The sequence below is a fragment of the Branchiostoma lanceolatum genome, chromosome 8 (genome assembly GCF_035083965.1).
Source record: "Branchiostoma lanceolatum isolate klBraLanc5 chromosome 8, klBraLanc5.hap2, whole genome shotgun sequence".
NCBI classification, from domain to species: Eukaryota; Metazoa; Chordata; class Leptocardii; order Amphioxiformes; family Branchiostomatidae; genus Branchiostoma; species Branchiostoma lanceolatum.
In genome coordinates this window covers 19387639-19404485 of record NC_089729.1, presented here as the reverse complement: position 1 = coordinate 19404485, position 16847 = coordinate 19387639, and the positions used below count along the sequence as shown (strand labels likewise).

The 16847-nt window shown below is 39.9% G+C and overlaps 1 protein-coding gene across 1 annotated transcript; it reads left to right on the top strand.

The window, feature by feature from the left end:
* The first annotated feature begins 232 nt into the window (after window positions 1–232).
* Window positions 233–12221, top strand: LOC136440294 (mucin-5AC-like). The gene is made up of 8 exons (XM_066436238.1): window positions 233–354; window positions 6984–7069; window positions 7342–7527; window positions 7832–8008; window positions 8631–8903; window positions 9737–10009; window positions 11060–11343; window positions 11582–12221. The coding sequence occupies exons 1-7, from the start codon at window positions 248–250 to the stop codon at window positions 11329–11331; spliced, it is 1374 nt and encodes a 457-aa protein (XP_066292335.1). The 5' UTR covers window positions 233–247; the 3' UTR covers window positions 11332–11343; window positions 11582–12221.
* Window positions 12222–16847: the final 4626 nt, after the last annotated feature.

Below are 16847 nucleotides of genomic sequence, written 5' to 3'. Positions count from 1 at the left end.
TATCTTGGCCAGTTCGCACGTTTACCCCATAACATCAGTCATACCGGCCGAGAAGTTTCGGGACTTTCCCGAAATCATTAGTATTCACACAAGACAATGGGACCCATTCAACGTCAGCCGTCTGTCTTCATCGATAACAAAGAACAAGCACCGCCTACCGTAGAATGCACCTGTATACGACGCAGCCTTTATCTTCGAAAACACGCCCCTTTTCAAAGCTGGCCGATCCTCAACACTTATTAGGTCTATGCCCAGCTCTCGTCCTGACACATCTCTGGACTCCGGTGGGAGGAATTCTCTGCACCATTGTGACAAACAAACTGGGAACCTGAACTTGGGCGACTTCAACATGAAGTATGTGGTGCTCTTATTTTTAATCAAAATTGTGCCAGTCTTCTGAATTCTGTATTTCTTATATATCAGTTTAGCGCAGTTATATTTTTTTTTTATATTGTCAGAATAACTTTGTCTGTGATTGTTTGTGATTGTTGTAATTTCTGTTTTTTTGGCGCAAATAAACGATTCGAACACATATCAGTGTCTTCAAAACACGGATTGATTTTTCTTTAATATTCTGGTGGCGCATCTTGTGTATGCTGCCTTGGTTTAACTCTCATGATTTACAAATAGACTTTGAAAGACTGCAGATGGCAACTACTTAAAAAAAAATACTCAAACTTACTTCCTTGTGACGCAGTACGTTCTGAGATTTGAAACCATTGATATTGTGAAGTAACGATCTTCACTAAAACACTTTTGTTTCTCTTCCGAATCGTTTTAAATAGATATTCAAACTCTAACTTTTAGTCCCTTTCGTAATTATTAAGCAGTGTGGTGCTGCACTGTCAAAGAATTAGAAAAATGATACAACTTACTACCTACTTTCTGTATGAACAGACACGGAAATAAGTTGTTCATTGGGCAATACCATACCGTGCTTTGAACTTCAGGTTTTCTGCTAAAAACCACAAACATGTTTGTTGTCAAAAGACCCACATGGTTCATTTCCTCCGTCATATGTGAAAATATACTTTATCTATATATATGTATCACGCATGGCACTAATTAATAAGGCGATGATTATAGTACCTTCCAAAACCCGGGGACTTAATGCGCGCAATCACCAATGGGCACATTCGTATGCATTTTAGCGGTGAACTTCCTTCCCTAACGTCGACAGCGGCTTCTGATGGATTCCCCAAAATTTCTGTTAAATATGTTTACAGTAGATGTTTTCATGTGTGTTCATGATCAATATTTCAATGTGCTAAAATGTGTCGCTTAACGTGAAGTTTTAATCCTTCGAGGAAGTGGTTGCTGAAATCCTGACTCGGGCACACGAGTTTGGCTGTGTGCCAGGCTGGCGTAGCAGAGAAAAGCGATGGCGTAGATTACTTGTAGTACGCTTAACAATGACATTTGTTATGATAGTGTTACCCCCCGACACTAGACAACTGTAGTGCCCAGAACCCAAGGTGTCAGTTACCGGGAGTTACAGCAGAGAGAGGCCCAAGGAAGGTGGCTGTGCGATCAGTGGAATAAATGCAGTGTGCAGAAATCTTTGCATGTCCACCTGATGCTTAAATAACTTTCATTTTTTAACAAATGAATGGTGTTGTCGATTTGACATTAGCAACAGCAAGGACGATCTGGCGAAAACGTGTTCAACTATGTGGACGAGAGAGACCTTGTGTTTGGATGCAAGATTAGATATATGGGCTACACGTGGTAGACGGCCATCGGCGGATGTTTCATGTAGGACATCACATAATCGCCGGCATACGCACCAAGGCGCGTGGGGCCGTAGCGGGCCCTTGTCCGTGGTGCTTATGCATGCGTCGCGTCGTCTCGGGGTCGTGTAAGACATCACGAAATCGGCGGCACAGGCACCCAGGCGCGTGGGGCCGTAGCGGGCCCTCGTCCGTGGACGTGGTCATTACGCGTACAGGGCGTCGTCTCGGGGTCGTGTAAGACATCACGAAATCGCCGGCACAGGCACCCAGGATCGTGGGGCCGTAGCGGGCCCTTTGTCCGTTGACGTGGTCATTACGCGTGCGGGGCGTCGTCTCGGAGTCGTGTACAATTAAATATTCAAACTTACAGTACAATCTTACTTCCTTGTGACGCAGTACAAACTTACTTCCTTGTGACGCAGCACAATCTCACTTCCTTGTGACGCAGTACAAACTTACTTTCTTGTGACGCAGTACAAACTTACTTCCTTGTGACGCAGTGCAAACTCAGTTCTTTGTGACACACAACAATAAACTTACTTCCTTGCGACGCAGCACAAACTTACTTCCTTTTGGGGCAGTACATTTTGAATTCAAACCCGTTGTTTTTGTACAGTAGAGGTCCGGACTAAGACATTGTATGTTCTGCTTTTTCATCTTTGGCCTCGGGATAACCCTTTAGAGTTATGAATTCAAATATTGAATCCTTCCACTCGTCATGTTAAAAAAAGTGTAGTGCTGTACTGTCAAAGACATAGACAAATGTTACGACCTAGTACCCATCTTGTGCGTAAATGGACATTGTATGGATGGTAATGAGACGATAATTATGTTGTCTTCCCAAACTTGAAAACAGTTCATTGATTAACAGAACATAGTTTTCGGCCAATGGAGATGTTCTTAGCCATGGACCAAAAGGAGACAGGCTTCGACGCGATACAAATTATTGTAGGGTGAACTAGAGAAATACGAAAAACGTATGTGTTTGACTTTAGGCTACAACTTACAAATAATTCACCACCCCTAAAAATATGTCTGCGTATCGACTTCTCTTTGATATTTGCTCGCAGTGAATTACACTTATCAATTACATCCTTAAGCCGGTCTAGTTGCAGATAAGTGAGATGTGACGTTTCCCATTGATACAGACAAAATGGATCCGTGTCAGGATATGTGGCCAAAAGCATAACTTGTGTTGCATCATTCAGACAAGCCGAGACTTTTCGCGACTTTTTGAAATTATGAGCATTCACAAATGACAATGGGGCAATTTTCAACGTCTACCACTCTGAGGAAATATCAACAAGTCAGAAAAGTCTTTGAGCCGGTTTGAGCTTCTAGATTGCTGAAAATAATCTAATTTTCTTGTGACGCCAGGCCTTGGAATAATTCAGATTCGTTGTTTAGCTGCAGGCCCTCTCACACCGACATGTCTAAACAGTCACGCACTGTCAATAACTACGGCATGTCCCCTACTGTATCCTTCTTCTGCTTGAGCGGACACGGTATTAAGTAAGTTGCGTATTGGACCATACCATCTCGATCTTTGAACTTCATGCTTTCTGCTGACCTTGATATAAGTTAATTGTTAAGAATGCATGTTTCCTCTGCAAAATGTGACGTAAAGCGTTGTAGAAGATGGTAACAAAACGATAACAAGTTACAATTAACAAATGCTTTGACATCATTAACAGTTTAGGCGCAGTCATATTTAAGGTCGTCGTACTGTGTTCCCTAGCTCTGCTAGTTACTTGTCATGGATTTCCTAAACTTTCTGTAGAATCGGTTAGACATGCATCATATCAGTATGCTTGGTCAACCTCACAAAGGCTTACAAAAATGTATCCTCTACTTTAAGTATTCTATTAAATGAATACGTAAACTTACTTCCTTGTGACGCAGCGCAAATTCACTTCCTTGTGACGAACCATAAACTCACTTCCTTATGACGCAACACAAACAGCAAACTTACTTCCTTGTGACGCAGCGCAAACTCACATCCTTGTGACGAACCATAAACCCACTTCCTTATGACGCAACATAAACAGCAAACTTACTTCCTTGTGACGCAGACAAATATCACTTCTTAAAAAGACGCAGAACTAACCTAATTCCCTGTGACGCACAGCAAACTTACTTTCTTGTGAAGCAGTACAAACTAAACTTACTTTCCTGTGACGCAGTACAAATTAAAATTACTTTCTTGTGACGCTGTACAAACTTACTTCCTTGTGACGCAGTGCGTCGTCCCCATTGTTATTGTAGAGATCCGGACTATTAGCTCGGGATCATCCTTTAGATTTGTGAATTCCAACATTAAATCCTTCCACTCGTCATGTTAAAAACAGAACGGTTAAAAGTTTTTGAGCTCCTTTAAATACTAAAACTGACGCCAGGCCTCCAAATAATTCTTCAGCTCCGTTGTTTACAACTTTCAGGCCCTCTCACACTGACATGTCCCCTTGTGTAACTTCCTTCTACTTGAGCGGACACGGTATTTGGCGAGGTGCTTTTTGGACCGTACCATCTCGATCTGTTAACTTCATACTTTCTGCTAACCTGGATATATCTTTGAGGTCAATAAAACAGGATTTTGTTCAAGATTTTTGAGGGAAAACATGTTTCATCTGCGAGATATGACGTATAGCGTTGTACAACAAGACGTTGGCAATTACAATTATCAATTTATTTCAGACAGTATAGGCCTAGTCGAATCTAAGACCGTCATTCTGTTTTTCCTAGCTCTGCTAGTTGCTTGGAATTAATTTTCTAAACTTTCTGTATAATTGATTTTAGTTAGACATGCATTTTCATCAGTGTGCTTGATCAAACTCGAAAAGTGTCCCTCTACTTTAGGTATAAATCGTTTCAGGAAATTGAAGTTGTCAGCCGAACTTCGGTACACGGGTTTGGCTGTCTGCCAGCATGCCGCATCTGAAGATAACAAGCGATAAAGCAGTATTGACAGAGGGGGGGGAAAACTTTATGATACATTTTTTGTGAGTGGAGCGAAATCATTTTATGGCCAATAATGCATAGTAACATATATCTGTTATATGATGGCCACGTTCAGATATCATAATGGAAATTATTTTGAATGTAGGACATGTGGGCATGTCATTTTATGCCCAGTACACATGCCCATCAGCTATAGTATCTCCTCTTTTCAGAAGGCCCTTTGTGAATGTTTGTGCTTAACGCTTTTTGTTGCATTTGTGTGTGTGTTTGTTTGTGTGTGTGTGTGTGTGTGAAGAATATTTTCGAAGAACTATCAGTGTCTTCAAAACACGGAGTGACGCTGATATATCTTGACAATTCTTGAGCATACAACACCAGTGGCAATTATAAGAAGCACCGACAAATTTAGAAAGAGTCCACAGTGTCAACTACAAATTCTGTCAAATTCGCAACCTCACTTCCTTGTGACGAATAAAAAAAAAACACTTCCTTGTGACGCAGAAGAAACTTACTTCCTTGTGACGCAGAATAAACTTACTTCCTTGTGAAGCAGAAGAAATTTGCTTCTTTAAGACGCAGAACAAACTTACTTCCATGTGACCTACAGCAAACTTACTTCTTTAAGACGCAGAACAAACTTACTTTCAAGAAACTTAGTCACTGGTGACTTAGAAAAAAACTACTTCTTTAAGACGCAGAAGAAAGTTACTTCCATGTGACGTACAGCAAACTTCTTTTAGACGCAGAACAGTCACAAGGCACTAAGTTTCTTCTGCGTCTTAAGGAAGTAGGTTTCTTCTTTAAGACGCAGAAGAAACTTACTCCCATGTGACGCAGAAGAAACTTATTTCATTAAGACGCAGAACAAACTTAGTCCCTGGTGACTTAGAAGAAACCTACTTCTTTAAGACGCAGAAGAAAGTTACTTACATGTGACGCAGAAGAAACTTATTTTATTAAGACGCAGAACAAACTTATTCCCCGGTGACGCATAAGAAACCTACTTATTTAAGACGCAGAAGAAACTTACTTCCATGCGACGCAGAAGAAACTTCCTTCTTTAAGACGCAGAACAAGCTTACTTCCATGTGACCTACAGCAAACTTACTTCCATGTGACGTACAGCAAACTTCTTTTAGACGCAGAACAAACTTAATTCCATGTTACGTACAGCACACTTCTTAAAGACGCAGAACAAACTTACTCCCTTGTGACGTAGAAGGAACCTTCTTCTTTAAGACCCAGAAGAAACTTACTTCCTTGTGACGCACAGCAAACTTTCTTCCTTGTGACGCAGAACAAACCTACTTCTTTAAGACGCAGGTCAAACTTTCTTCCTTGTGACGCAGAACAAACCTACTTCTTTAAGACGCAGGTCAAACTTTCTTCCTTGTGACGCAGAACAAACCTACTTCTTTAAGACGCAGGTCAAACTTTCTTCCTTGTGACGCAGAACAAACCTACTTCTTTAAGACGCAGGTCAAACTTTCTTCCTTGTGACGCAGAACAAACCTACTTCTTTAAGACGCAGGTCAAACTTTCTTCCTTGTGACGCAGAACAAACCTACTTCTTTAAGACGCAATACAAACTTACTTCCTTGTGACGCAGAACAAACTTACTTTCTTGTGACGCAGAACAAACTTACTTTCTTTTGACGCAGAACAAACTTACTTTCTTGTGACGCAGTACGTGGTGATTTTGAACCAATTGCTTGTTGACTAGCAGAATATAGTTTTCAGCCTAGGGGGATTTTTATAGTTAAGAACCAAAGGGTGATTGGCTTCGACGTGGTAATAATCGGGGCATGGTGTAATTGAGAAATAAAAGTGGTATGTTTGACTTTGACACCCCCCCCATCTTTCTGCGTGTTTGCATTTAATGCCCCCTTTGGAACAGCGCTCTGCAAGTGAACTACAGCAGATTCACCCCAAGAGACAGTTGCAAAAGGATCGCATTTGTACACGCATTGCAAAAACATTCACAATCCAAACCATACAGTCCTTAAAAAGTAAAACAGTAAAGATACAAATCTAAATCTTGCCTGTAGTTATAATTTTGTGCCCAAAAATACCCAGACAACATTAACTGCGTGACGCTGGCTTTTCAAATGTGGCACTCGGTGGCATGTCGTGCGTGTGTGCATATACTACACCCCTTGCATTCTGAGCAGATTATAAAAATACTTAAATAATTTTTGGTATCAACTGACGTCATAAGATACTAAAAATTCACTTCATCGTGACATAGTATAAATATTTTATCAAGTGCGGTTCTTTATTGTCTATTTTCAGGTTTCTGCACTTTGTGTGTGTCTTTCTTCTGATATCTGCACTTCTTCTGGAGTCAGATGCATGGTGGCGTCGGCGCCGTCGCCGTTGTGAGTACATGGACTGCTAGCGCTGAAAACTTTGAATCGAATTTTATACATCTATATTTTAGTTGAAATGCTTAATTATACTGTAATGCTAAATCCGTTGTCCTTTATTCATCGGTGAAATTTGTTGGAAATATAGATTTTGACAGCAGTTTACACATTACAACCATTATATATTATTCTTTTTAGCAGTTTAGCATGTGTTTATTAAGTAAAACACCATTATTTTTTTGAAGAATAAATTAAGGTCTTTCATGTTTTTGTTTTTCTATCAGCTCCGAGAGGCTGCTCTACACCACCATCCCTGACCTACACCTATCGGAGTGGTTGTTCCTCCCCCTACACCAATGGGGAGTGTTGTTACTACCGCTGCCGTTCCGGATACACCCAAGTCTCCGGCAGCACCACCAGGACCTGCTCCAATGGACGCTGGGCTGGGACAAACCTCGTCTGTGGGAGAAGTAAGCACATAGGTGTAGAGTAATAGAAATAGAAATCTTCTGAAATAAAACTCATAAGGAACTAATGCCTTTTTCCCTTATAAAAGAAATTAACGATGAACTTAGTGTTTTAAAAAAAAATCAACATCAAACTTCCTTTTTATTATGATTTACCTTATCAAAAGGCATGCTTGGAAATGGAGCTGAATATCATTTCCAAAGGCTTTTTAATACTTTCCTGCGGTCGACCGTTCAATATTCGTTTTTGTTTTGAATGAATCTGAAAATTTGGTCTTTCCATGCTATTTTCTATCTACTTCAAAAGCCTGCTCTACGCCTCCAACCCCGGCCTACACCTACCGAAGCGGTTGTTCCTCCCCCTACACCAATGGGAAGAAGTGTTACTACCGGTGCCGTTCTGGATACACCCAAGTCTCTGGTAGTACCGTTAAGACCTGCTCTAGTGGACGCTGGGCTGGGACCAACCTCGTCTGTGAGAGAAGTAAGCACCTAGGTGTAGAGGAATAGTTCTAAGAAGCTTTAGAAATAAAAGCCTAACTGAGCATATTTCTTTTTCATGACAATAAACGACTGAATAAAGACCTACAAAGTATGAGCTATGTGTTACCAAATTCAAACATTTCACATTTGTTTCTAATTATGACTTCTCTTTTGTCTTTCCAAGTCATTCGGGAGAATGAAACCGAATATCAAGTTCCAAACTGCTTGTAAATTTTCCAGGGTCGACTTTCTTTGCACCACATGGTATATTAAGACCAATGACCTAAAAAAGGACATGAGGATGCTTCTTACAAATTCCCACATGATTTTATAAAACGTTTTAAGTTAAACCTCTTTGCTATAATTCGTTAAGGTTTTATTCGCTAGTTCCAGACTATATTTTGGGTTTCTGGGCCCTGTTCAGTTTTGTAAGTTTTAAACTAAGAAAGAAAACGAGATATATTGGAAAGAAACACAAAACTAGTTAGCTTGATATCTGCCCCCGTTTACCTCTAGGATAGCACCGGGTCGGTTCAAATGTCTATTTATGATTTAGTTAATGGTGACAACTTTCTATTCATATTATTAACAACATTTACAAACAACCTTTGAACAAACTTTAGTACCATGTACCCGCTGGACGCGCTGGTATGATCGTGACAACCCGAGTGGCTGGGGGGACGCTGAGACCTTTCCCTGGCTGCGGAATGAAAATCCTGGACAGATCTGCTCCTCACCCTCGGCCATCGAAGCCCGTGTCCGAGGGACCCATACTCCGGCCTCCCAAACAGGAGAAACGTTCCACCACTTCGACACGACAATCGGCTTCGGCTGCAAGAACAGCGACCAGAGGGACCGCTCCTGCCTCGACTACGAAGTGCGCTTCTGTTGTCCCTGTGAGTTGTCACTTATACCGAAAACAGCAAAAGGCAAACCGAAAACAGATTGTTTAAATCAAGAACAAACGAATGACAATGGAAACAACCGCAACCAAAGCAAAACAGACGAAATCGATTGAGGAATAAACTCACCGTCAACTTTTTTGCCATTAATTTTGTTTTGTTTTCACTAAATAAAGAACAGCCTAATAAACTATCATGACAGCCAGTTGTACAAACGATTATACCAAAAAGGGAACTTCTAGATCTCTATCTTGTAAAAAAAAGATATGAAACGTTAACAACTCATTTTTTCAGCAAAAAAAATACTTGAACAGAAGTTTGTTTTTTTAAATCTCTATTCTACTTAAGGAAGACGTATTAAACCACCCCCAGGTTAAAGAAGTTATGACGGGTTAGTTCAGCTGTCATTAACAATATAAAAATACCTGAAACACCTTATTATAATGAAAAAAAGTGATACATGGTTTTCCCCTTTTATTTTCTCTTTTACCCGAAAGAGGATTGTTGAATCCCTTTTTTCCGACCACAATGAGAAAACCTGATTCTCCTCTAGCTGGAAATATGAAATAGAGCGTTGCTATTAAGTTGCTATTCATCCAATCGTTTCTTTCCCTACCCTTCCTTTTTTTAAATAAAAAGCGACATGAATAAAGAAAACGTCTGCCACATAAAAGGCTAAGGCTACCTTGCTAAATGCCCCTGGTTACCGTGTCAATAGACCCCCCCCCCATTCAAAAGTTGATTTATGATTAAGATTATGATTATGGTGTCCACGTTGCATTTGTCGTGTACGTAGCAGTTACTGTCCACTTTTGAACCTTTTTTAGTACCATGTACCCGCTGGACGCGCTGGTATGACCGTGACAACCCGAGTGGCTGGGGGGACGCTGAGACCTTTCCCTGGCTGCGGAATGAAAATCCTGGACAGATCTGCTCCTCACCCTCGGCCATCGAAGCCCGTGTCCGAGGGATCCATACCCCGGCCTACCAAACAGGAGAAACGTTCCACCACTTCGACACGACAATCGGCTTCGGCTGCAAGAACAGTGACCAGAGGGACCGCTCCTGCCTCGACTACGAAGTGCGCTTCTGCTGTGCTCGTGAGTATTTTCTACATAGTATTACCCAAAACCCCAAAAGAACCCCAAAACAAATTCCGTCATTTATGAACAATTATAAATTAACAATGGAAAACAACGGAAAACAACCGAAATCAAAACGAAAAACTGTACTCCGGAACGATTTGAAAATAAAATCAGTGTCAGGATCGTTGCTATTTCCATTTTCAGTAATTCAATAATTCTCTGAATGTCAACAGAGGCAATTGTATCAATTTTGGATCCAGGAAGATAATGTCTGATACTCATTCTAAAGGGTCGTAAAGGGTTTTCCAACTCAGTTTTTCCAACGACAACAAAACTATCTAAAAGAGTGTTTCCTTTTATGTGTATTTCACTTTAGAAAAACGTATAAGACTACCTTCGAAAGAACGAATATACGAAGGGTTAGTTATGATCTTTTTTTACAATTATAGAAGAAAACCTAAAACACCTATTTTTGAAGAAAAACAAAGTTACATGGTCACTATCTTTTTTTAGGTTAGTGCACAAGGAATAGAAACATTGCAAATGGGGTACCGTATTTTGCTGACTTTTTAATTACCAGCACTGTTATTTGAATCACTATGATTTGTACTACTTGTTTCGAAGGATGGTTCATTGTATGTATTTTCTTTTGCTTTAGAAATAAAGATTATTGAAAAAAAAAGGAATAGAATTCCTGATAAATTTTCTCCGACCACAAAGGGGATATTTCAATCCCTACTAGCTTAAAATGTGGAATGATGGGTTGTTATCTAGTCGGTCGTCACTGCTGCGTTCATGAAAAATGAAAGGTTTGTAGCTCCTCCACCGGTAGCAAAATCCAAATCGTATTTTTCTAAGTATTTGAAGAAAAAAAATCTGCAAGAAAAAACAACAGCAGATGAATTGGCACAAGAGTTTCCACAAAGAGTTAGAAACTAGTCTTATCTGCCCTTGGTTATTCTATAGTCCCGGGCCCGTTCAAACGTTGATTTATGATTGACATTATGGTAACCCTTTTGCTTTCTTCATGTTGTAGTTACGATCCATTTTACGAACCTATTTCAGCATGTACCCGCTGGACGCGCTGGTATGACCGTGACAACCCGAGTGGCGCCGGGGACTGGGAGACTTTGACCGACCTCCTGCGGGAGAATCCTGGACAGATCTGCTCTGCACCCTCAGCCATCGAAGCCCGTCGCCGAGGGACCCAAACCCCGGCCTCCCAAACAGGAGAAACTTTCTACCGCTTTGACACGACAGTCGGCTTCGCCTGCAGGAATAGGGACCAGACTGACCGCTACTGCCTCGACTACGAAGTGCGCTTCTGCTGTGCCTGAATACTATATGTGGTATGTGGAGTGTTTATTTGTTTATTGAAAACTATTTTTTTTATGAAGCTGAAGTTAATCGTTAAAAGCATTACCACGCCAGTTAGGGATGCAAAACAACATTGAAGCTTTATTGAACTACATTGCTTTTTCAAGTAGAAATATTTAGACAAGAAATAATTAGACCGCGAAAATTCACAATGTATCTATTAATCATGTAATTGAGTACATCATTAATGTATGGGTTTTGTTTTTGCAGGATGGAGTCAAATCTGACATCTAGACCGAGTGTAGAGCATCAAGATTGCGTTTGACGTACTCACAATGTCATTATTTTTAAGAAAGAACAAACATGCAAGATTATTTTGTTACAGGAAGTCAATCTAGAGCTAGCGCAAGTGCTTTGTTTAACTGGAATCGATAATGAGTAGTTTACGAATAAGAAATATAGAAAATCTTAGTACTAACAGAAGTCTATATTCAATCTAGCAAACTTGCTAGGAAACAATCAATTTGCTAACGGAATTTATCCCTTACATCATAAGAACGCAAAATATCGAGGCCAATTTCTGATTTTGAGAACATCTTAAACTTAATGGAGATATATTAAGAGTATAATCTAGTACATTTTCGTTTTGAATAATGTCAGCCTAGTTAATAGCTATAATTTTTTTGACCTAATTTTGGTTTCAGGTGTGCACAATTATAAGGTACAACACTAATGTTGTATCTCTCTCAAACAAAAATATAATCAATTGTTCATTTGATTAATGCTTCTTAGCAATTACTATTTATTGGAATACTAGAACAATAGAAATACTTCTAAGCCTTCATTATATTCGAAAATAAAATTTGTTATATCTACCCATACGACGGTGAATTAAATCTGGGAATTTAAAGATCTTCTGTGCCGAATATTTTTTTTTTATATACTTTGTGAGGTCACAGAGATCGGCAAAATCGTTACGTATTCTTAAAACACAAACAAGAAAATATGGATTTGTGGTTACTCTACGGTCAAAAGTCAACATAAAATGAATATTCCATCTATTATCAGTTTACATATTGGTCCTATTATAAAGCGTTGCCAGAACGATTCACGATTTCTGCTTTGAATTCTGCCTGAGAACGTGTGTATCTACGTATACGTGGTAGGCACACTTTGACTGATAAAATGACGTTATACTGATATGTAGATAAACAATTAGATTACAACGGTATCCGAGTGTTGTCTGGTATAAAGGACCGACGTGATAATTAAACTAAATGATAACGTTTACAGACTAATAATGGCATAGATATTGAAAATATGATATCCGGGCTGTCGATATCCGTATCAAAACATTCCTAGCTTCCAGGTGTGCTTCAGGTCACCTTACAAGCGCTTTTTTTGTGTACCTTTGTAGTTTTCGAGTTTTTCTTCAATGGATATTGACCGAAAAAGAAAATGACATAACTACTAGCTTGAAGGTTTCTTAGGAGCGAAATACATCTTCCCTCGCAAACATATCAAAATGGTACAACCCTGTCAATGCCCAGGGCAGCACGGGACACCGGCACATCTATCATTCCACTTCAGCCTGAACAGTCACGGTAACGAGCTGTTTTTCAGACCGTACCAACTAAAACTGCAGACAGGGGATAATAGCTTTATGTAAAGCCGTAAACCTTTCGTAGCTCTGAAGAAGAGATTTCACCTTATTTATCAGATGAGGAAAATACTTAGTAGTTATGCTTGGGACGAATTTTGAAAATGAATGTTCTTGATTTGTTCCTTGCATACCTTTACCAGTAAATGTTGCACATTTTCATTTCATTTCAACTTTAATTCAGGCACCTGGCCCATATCATGCAACATACAGAGACTACATAAGAATAAATACAATACAATATAACTAACTCATACTATCTTTTAAAAACAATGTTGACATAATGGCTCCAGAATGTGCTGTAGTAAAATGACTCGGAATGAACAAGTGTCTTTGTGATAGTATTCTCAGAACAAAGCAAACGGGAGACAAAAGAGTGTGATAGTTTTCGAAGTCGGGCATCAAAAGAATCGATTCTGTTGTTTGCAAATAACCAACTTGTGCTAGTCTGCCTGCTCACACCGAGCAGTAATTTCAGAGCGCTGTTAAAAGCCACACGAAGTTTGGAGATAACCCCCACGCTATAGTCAGACCAAATATGTGCACAGTACATAACGGAACAGTAACTTTCAAACAGAATCCTCTTAACCTCCGCGGAGCAAAAACGGAATTAACGTATAAGTGAATTCGCTCTGGAGTAAAGCCCTCTCACATTACCTTGTATGGCTAAATTATCAGACAAGTCAGGGGTAAACAAATAACCAAGGTAACTGGCAGAAGGGACATATTCTAACATGGAGTCATATAGCTTCACTTGTGGGGGTGGGTTGTGTAACCGGAAGCGGGAACATGGGAAGAACATACACATTGTTTTCTTTTCATTGAACAACATATCGATGTCTGCTCAATAGTTGCTGTTCACTGTATCATTTCTTTAATCGTCTAGATTTCCCTTTTTAACATACTACATGAGCGCAAGAAAGTTCTAATATTCCTTACGAAGACAGAGGTTCGACACCATTTGAAGTTTTAACCGTTATTGGATGATGTTCTTTTTTTGTCAGGGCTATGAACGTGAACGCGGACACGTACATCCTTTGGTTGATAGCCAGGACCACACATACACATGCAATACCCGGATATTGTCAGGTACAAGGGATTGACAAGACAAGTGAAAATGTAATCTTTTAGAAAATAGCCGCGGTAGATGTTGACAATACAATGTTGCTGTTTTCCCGGGACTATGGAAAAGTTTGGGTCAACATTTTTTTTTTCATGCTCTCCCGACTGTTTTCAAGCTATGTGGAGTCTATTCTGTTGCTGCTAAGTATATTGCGTAGTCGGCAAAATAGTATATGATCCTACATGTGAGCTTGCATAAGATCCCCCGGTTTCTCTTCGATTTCAGAAGAAAGAAATAAGCCTCCCCTCTCAGACTTGTCAAAATGGTACAAATCTCTCCGTGCATTATATCGATTTGGGACTTTTCTATCGTCGGTTCTAAGACCATACCAATTTGAACCGTAGACAAGGGTTTCTAGATTCTATAAGGCCTAAATTACGTCCATTATATGATGAAGAACAGGTTTTATCGTTTTCGTAGCACATGCGAAAACATTTTTTTTTAAATACTTTGTGTTCGAGACAATATTGTAACCACTGTTTTTCCTAATTTGCTTCGCACCTTTAACAGAAGGCCTAGCCCAATATTGGAGGTCACTGCACTTATCTTTCTTTCCAAGTAAGTGTAATCAAACTACAGGAACTGGGCAGGAAGTGACGAGCAGGTTAAAATACAGAGGAGGCGGAGTGAAATCTGTCGATTTGTGACATAGCCTAGCTTTTAAGGTGACAAAGCACAAGTATATCAGAAAGAATGATGTGAATTTTTCAAAGCCATGATCGTCATGTTAGGCTCTTTCAACATATAGTGCGAGATATAAGAGGCGCAATTGTTTACCTAGCAATTGATTAAATCGCATGGCAAAAGAATTTGGCTGTAGATGATCTTAAGACACTCTGCAAACTGATATGGTAGGTTACATTACACACTGATATCCAGGAAGCTTCATTAAAATACGAATCTGTGGTACTTCAGAGCTCCATTGCCGGCTAACCACGCTATTTTGATGACGCACTAGAACTACGGGTTCTTCCAGGGGTGATATTTGCCTGCAAAAAACACAATAGGTTTCTAGTTGGGTTGACCTCAACCCCAAAGTTGACTTCTGTACTGTGATTTTTGTAAATTATTGTTGTTAAACAGACGATTTATTCCCTGCACTGCCTGTAGTATTTGATATGTCATGAAAATCTTCAGATATGTTGATCAAAAATCCTCCCACCTAACACGAAATTTAACAAAAAATACATGTAGCTTCACTGTAGGACCGTCAGTATCAAACCAATATGGCGTCCTTTCATTGTTTTCTTCTGAGTGAACAAACACAGTTCAGTTATTCTCTTGGACCGTACCATCTGGAGCCGTAACTTTAAACTTGAGGTTGTATGGTACTTTAGGGTTAATTGTAAAATTACAGTTCATCTGTCATGTATGATATGCAGTACGTTAGCACAATAGAATGATAGTATGTTTAAGATTTCAGCAATTATTTGCACACAATTAACGTTTGGCCTTGTCTAGTATTTGATGTCGCTAAACTATAATCATTCAAACCTACGTTTCTTCATTTACTTGAATTGTGTAACTCTCTGCTAGAGACAAAACATAGCTAGATGGAGCCACTTCAACGTGCTAAATTGCTACATGGTCAAGCTGTAAGGATTTCAGCAAATTGTACAACGCCAGTTCAAGGTTTGTGAGAGACTTTTGGCTGTCTACCAGCATAACGCAGGTGAAGATCTGAATAGTCAGGATGGCCTGTGCCAATATAGTAAAGAGGATTATTGCTTATTTCTAGTACACTATAATCAAAAATATAGCCTTTCCTAACCGGTAAAGCTAATCGGTAAGGACAATGTAGAAACCTATAGCTATATATCATATAGCAGGCGTTTGAATCGAGAACAGTATATTTTAAACTATGTCTCTTAATCAGTGCGCATGTCCATTTTATCATATGGCATAAGTCACACCAGCCAAGAAATGTCGGAACTTTACTTAACTCATTAGTATTCACACAAAACAATGGGACCCATTCAACCTCACCTGTCTGTCTTTCTAGGTAACAAAGAAAAAAGCACCGCTTACTCTAAAATTTGCCACAATTACATTCTACCTGCCTGAACTTCAAAAGAGTCAAAAGACACTCACTTTCTTATGACGCAGCACGCTTTACAATGTAAGCCGAAGAGTTTTGTAAAATAGTTGTCTGAATCAAGATATCCTTGTTTTGCTCAGTTCTGAATCATTCCTTTAATTTCAGTGTAAGAATATTCCCTCATTCCACGCGTATAACAATGTAGTGCTATACATCAGTTTTGGTGCTATCCCGTCAAGACAGGTACAACCTGGTACATGTTTTCTGCGTGAACAGACACTTTAATGATATGGTCGGACCGTACCATCTGGCAGTAAACATCTATTCCAACCTCTCTAATTTTATAGGGAGATTGCCACAATACTATCGCTACGGAGCAGCTGATGGAGTAGCCCTCCACTCCGTGAAGCCCAGACGATCAGTCTGTGATTCTGGAGGATCGACGCGGAGTATCAAGAACAGAAAGAGATCTCGTGCGCATGTGTCAGGTGACCAACTAAATTCGGTATCCAAAAAGTCGTAAGTTGCTGAGCCTGCTGAAAACCCACTTCTGGACCTACGTACCACATGTAATGTCACTACGTCAGCCAAAACTGTAACACGTCCCTCAACCAGAGCTGACGCAGAAGTCTGTGCTACCGACGAAGACGTCATTCCCACCTGTAGGTCCCGTGGCCCCGCGGCGACTCGTGTCCCCTCGGAGCGTTCCAGTCAA

Excerpts from the sequence above, each read along its gene's own strand:
- LOC136440294 (XM_066436238.1), top strand. The coding sequence starts at position 248 with ATGCCCAGCTCTCGTCCTGACACATCTCTGGACTCCGGTGGGAGGAAT. Across the intron at positions 355-6,983 it reads TTGGGCGACTTCAACATGAA|GTTTCTGCACTTTGTGTGTG; the intron begins GTATGTGGTGCT and ends GTCTATTTTCAG. Across the intron at positions 8,904-9,736 it reads AGTGCGCTTCTGTTGTCCCT|TACCATGTACCCGCTGGACG; the intron begins GTGAGTTGTCAC and ends AACCTTTTTTAG.